The sequence below is a fragment of the Nestor notabilis genome, unplaced genomic scaffold (assembly GCF_000696875.1).
Source record: "Nestor notabilis isolate BGI_N333 unplaced genomic scaffold, ASM69687v1 scaffold6712, whole genome shotgun sequence".
NCBI classification, from domain to species: Eukaryota; Metazoa; Chordata; class Aves; order Psittaciformes; family Psittacidae; genus Nestor; species Nestor notabilis.
In genome coordinates this window covers 56-4,818 of record NW_009919572.1, presented here as the reverse complement: position 1 = coordinate 4,818, position 4,763 = coordinate 56, and the positions used below count along the sequence as shown (strand labels likewise).

General features: G+C 45.0%; 1 protein-coding gene across 1 annotated transcript; it reads right to left on the bottom strand.

The window, feature by feature from the left end:
* Nucleotides 1-1,320: 1,320 nt before the first annotated feature.
* LOC104402413 (zinc finger protein Gfi-1) lies at nucleotides 1,321-3,697 on the bottom strand (the record flags this gene model as incomplete). Its single annotated transcript, XM_010010285.1, has 2 exons — nucleotides 1,321-1,499; nucleotides 3,532-3,697. Coding segments are annotated over 2 exons (345 nt in total), but the record flags the coding sequence as incomplete, so codon positions are not given.
* Nucleotides 3,698-4,763: the final 1,066 nt, after the last annotated feature.

Below are 4,763 nucleotides of genomic sequence, written 5' to 3'. Positions count from 1 at the left end.
CCAGAGCCCTTGTGCATATTCTGCTGTGCCTGCATTCTCTCCTGGAATGCTGTATCCGCGACCATCGCTGTGAAGTATCGTTGTAATGGCTGACATTCACAAATGTGCTGAAGTTAATGTATCAAATGGAAATCACTCCAGACCATCCTCAATACTTTATTAACTTAAAACATTGTTCCAATAAATATGTACCAATAAACATAAGACACTCCATAAAATCTAAATAAGGACATTTACAAACCTGTCAACAAAGTAAAAACGGCTTTTCTCTTTTTTTTTGACTGAGGTACATGCAGGGTCATTTAAGGCAAATTCAGTCAATTATACTTTTATAATGATTCCTGCCCACCTCAACCGAGTTTCCTTTTAAAAAATAAAAACCAAAACCAAATATACAAATGATGCTACTGAGTAGCTGTTTTCCAGTTACTAGAACAAGCCCAGAGTGTGGAGGCCAGTAATGGCTCTGGACAGAAAGTCTGTGCCTCACCGGTGCTCCTGCTCTCCTCAGTCAGGATCACTTGTTGGGAGGGTTTCTAGTTATAAGGCATAACTCTGTGCTTTGGCTTTTCCAACTGTCTTTCACAAGTTCCCTTCTCTCCAGAGGATGTAGCAAGAAGTAACCCCTATGCCTCAAACACACATGCACAGAACCAGGCCTTGCACAGAGATAGCTCTCAGAGGATAAAAAGGCCTCTCTGTAACTGTTAATGCAGCTCCTGGTTTGCACCAGAACAAGTGAGAGCAGGATCAGGCCCAAGCTGGTACCTTTGCTTAAAAACCAGCAAGAAGTCAAGCTGCACAGTTCAGTCCTGATCCTCCAGGTTTTCCTGATAGGAAACCAAGAGTGAAGCCACTGAAACTCAACCAAGGCAAGTGCTCCCTACACCACTGCAGAAGACTCTCTGTCATTACTGTGTAAACACTGTTAAACCCGTGTTTCCCTGCAAGGTGATTCAAGCTACTGAACTTCAGTGGGTTCACCTTGGCCATGGGAGAAGTATTTTCCAGCTTACAGATATTTGGTAGCTTATCCATCTTTGGAGTATCAGGCTTCTAAAAGGCTTATTTTCCAGTGTTATTTCAGAAACAGAGAGTGGAAGAGAAAAAAAAAGAAACCCCAGCCTTTTAATTTCTGCTTTCATAGTAATTCAGGTTGAGCTGTCAATGCACGGCTCTGTCCTCTTCTTTCCTCTCTGACCTCCTGGTCAGAAAGATAATACCAGGCTCTACGCTTAGTACAAGGCTTGGGTCCATTGGGGAAGCCAAGGGAATCTGTTCTCATAGTGTTGTAGGTGCTTTCCATGTTGCAGCTGGGGCTCATTTCAGGCCATGCTGTGTCTCCCGGTGCCTCCGTAAATCCACCTTTCGTTGGAAGCCTTTGCCACACAGATCACAGCCGAAGGGCTTGAAGCCTGTGTGCTTCCGACTGTGGGTGATGAGGTTGGAGCTCTGACTAAAGGCTTTCCCACACACCTGGCACTTGTGAGGCTTCTCGCCTGCAAGCAGAAGGCAAGGGAGAGAGAAAGGGTGTTAAAGAGGCAACTTGTTGCTTACACAGGACCAGAGCAAACAGAAAATGCACAGTGGGACTTCGAGCTAATCAAAGGGACTCCTGTGTGATTACTGAGGAAGTCATTCTAACAAATAATGTGCAATTGGGAGCCCCAAAGCACTACCTGAGCCTGCACTGCAGCTGAGCAGGCCTGGACTTGGCTGCACCTCCATCGTACAGCTCTGGGAGCAGCCTTAAGCACAGAGTGCTCTCAGGATACGATAACTTGTGAATGGATTTGGCTGCATGTGTTTTAAACTGCCTTTGTGTCCTAGAAACATGAGGAACTCCTGGAAAGAGTCAGTTCATTCAGACTGACATCAGTTATTATGGCATCACCATGGTGGCAGGTAGGATAGACAGGTGGAGGCTGATAAGCCAAACCCTGTGAGCTGGGGTCCGTCCCTGAGGGAGGTCTGAGTGCCCTTAATGAATCCTGAAGGGCAGGGTTCATACAGAGATCTGCTCTCCTCTCTGTTCCCCACACCGAAGTGCTAGCGGTCACCCCAAGCCAGCCCTGAAATTCTCCTGCAGGCAAATAACATAAAAGGGAGTAAATTCAGCCCTGAAATTTTCCTGCAGAGGGATAAGTGACAAAACTCCACTGGCCTCCATGGGAGCAGGATCTCAGTGCATTTTCATAGTGTTTATTGTCAAATAACGGATAAAAAGGAATCCAACCACAAAACCAAGCCTGATTTTCAGAGCAGCTTTGCACCTGCAGAGCCCACTGACTTCAGCTGGCACAGCAAACTCTTTGCATGTTTGAAGTTTGGCTTCTTAGAAACACAAAATAATACAAAATGTGCGGGAGGCTCAGTTCACAAATGTATGCTGCATACGAAAGGGATCCCTGATTCAGTTAAGGATGTGGTTTTGTATTAGCAATTTAGAAGTCTAGGCACAAGTTCTGATCTCACAACCAAATAATGGTCTTGACTGATTCACAATTTGGCTGAAATTCTACTTAATCAAGCCTCATGTGAAAAAGTTACTGTGGAACTTTTTGTGTTACTCCTAAATAGTTCGTTTTCGTCCAGCAAGCTTCTAGTGGAAAATCTCTGTAAGTAACATTTCTTGTTCACTGCTTGTCCTCTAGAAAAGTAACAACCAAGCAGTGCTACACATAATGTTGCAACATCTTTCTACATGTTTGCCATGTTTAGGCTTCACCCTTGATAGCTGCTAGAGATTACTACCAGGAAACAGGATTTTGGTCATCTGAACCTCGGGTTTGGCCAGTAGAGCTGCTATTTTTGTGTCTACAACTGCTTCTGTATCTCACACATCATTCATTTCCCTTTACTTTAAGTGAGTGATGCAGGTCTGAAAGGCAAGATTTTCTTTTCAAGATTTCTGATAAACTTGCCTTCTCACTGAATGGTATTTTTAAAACAATTTCCTTTGGTGATTCACCTGCACTTTATTAGTTTCCATGTTTATTACTAACAGTGAAACTTGAGAACTTTGCACTTCTCCTTCCATTCTGTACAAAACTGCAGCATGTGGAAGTGCAGACACCTCTGAACAAATATTTAGTCTGAGTTGGACCCTAGGCCCTCCAGTTTAGTGTTTGATCTACAGGAGGAGACTCCTGTTGTTCCTATTGTCAACTGGTTGATCCTGCAAAAAAAAATGCTGCAATCAAATTCACGTCTCGTTTTCCAGGGACCTCAGCTGTAAATCAAGGCTACATGAACATAACACTCTGCAAATCATCTTACACAAAAGCCCTTTGAATAAACATTGGTGGATCCTACTAAGGGAACACTGTTTGGATTGTGAGGATTTGGGTTATTTTGCAGCTGACTTTCATTCAGTTCACCCTCCTTTGCATGAGTAGAGCACAGAACAGCAGCAGGGCACTGAGAAGCACGGGGAGGTGCATGTACTGTCCCAGTAGAAGAGGAATGGACAGACCTCTTCAGAGACTGCCCTCACAGTCAGGGCTGAACACCAGCAGCTGCAGGGCTGACCTGTGTGAATGAAGGTGTGTTTCTTCATATCCGATTTCTGGTGGAACCGCTTCCCACAGTACTGGCACGGGTAGGGCCGGGTGTCTGAGTGGATGAGCAGGTGAGTGGACAGAGTAGAAGATCTCTTAAAACTCTTGCCACAAATCTTACAATCAAAGCTGCGTTCCTGCAGAGAGAGGAGCCCACACACACACACGTTACACCACACGAACACATCAGCGTTGCCCCTTCTGCCTTAGCAAGCGCTTCCACTTCTCCAGAGAACTGGACTGGCCTGCAGAGATGTTAATACTGATGCTAACTAGATGCTAATGTGACAGCACCACATGATAAAAAGATAAGGCACCCTCTCCCAGTGCTGTGCACCACTCCTCACAAAAATTTGACTGAACAACTCTTCCTGATGGCAGGAATGGCCATGTTGGGAGCAGCCCTGAGTGACTGGGCAAAGTCCACCTGCGCATTTCAACAGAGGCCCAAGACATGATCACTCCACTGAGAAGCCCAACACCTGCAGCACTGTTCAGAGGCCACCTCTCCACTGTACACAGGGCAGTGGGTGCTGAGGTCTGCTTGGCTTTCCTGGGAAACCTCTATGGCAGGCTGGCTTCTGCTGGCATAACAACTAACTGCTTATTTGTAGTTCCATTTAAATAGGGAACGTTCCCAGGAGCACCTAGGGAAAACAGCTTTTTGGCTTGCTACTTTAACATATCAGAATACATTCATTAAGACTTTGCTGTCTCTCTCCCCTCCCTCACACAATCCTCTCCACCAATTTCTTCCACCATAAATCATATCTTCTTTCCATCCCTCAACTACCATCACACCTGCCTCTTCCTGCCATGCTTTCATACAATCATCTTAGTTTGGCTTTTAACGCACTCCCCCTGAAATGTTGTCCCCTTCATGGACAAAATATGCAGTGCTGCTCTTTTCACCACTATTTTAATGGGTGATGAGATATTTCCTCTTATTTTGCACTCTGCTGTTGCACACTCTAGAAAGTGTAAATAAAACAGCAAAAAACCACTGCTATAACTCAATCCTCCAAAAGCTGATCTGAAGAAGGAAGATTTGCCAGGTCAAGTGGGTGGGGAAGGGGAAATATGGCACAACACCATCAGGTGGAAAATGTTACATGTCCTCCTACCAAAATTAACTACTATATTCTTTTGGTATGTGACTCAGAGTGTGTCAGGATGGGCAAAGTCTGTGCTCTGTACCTGACT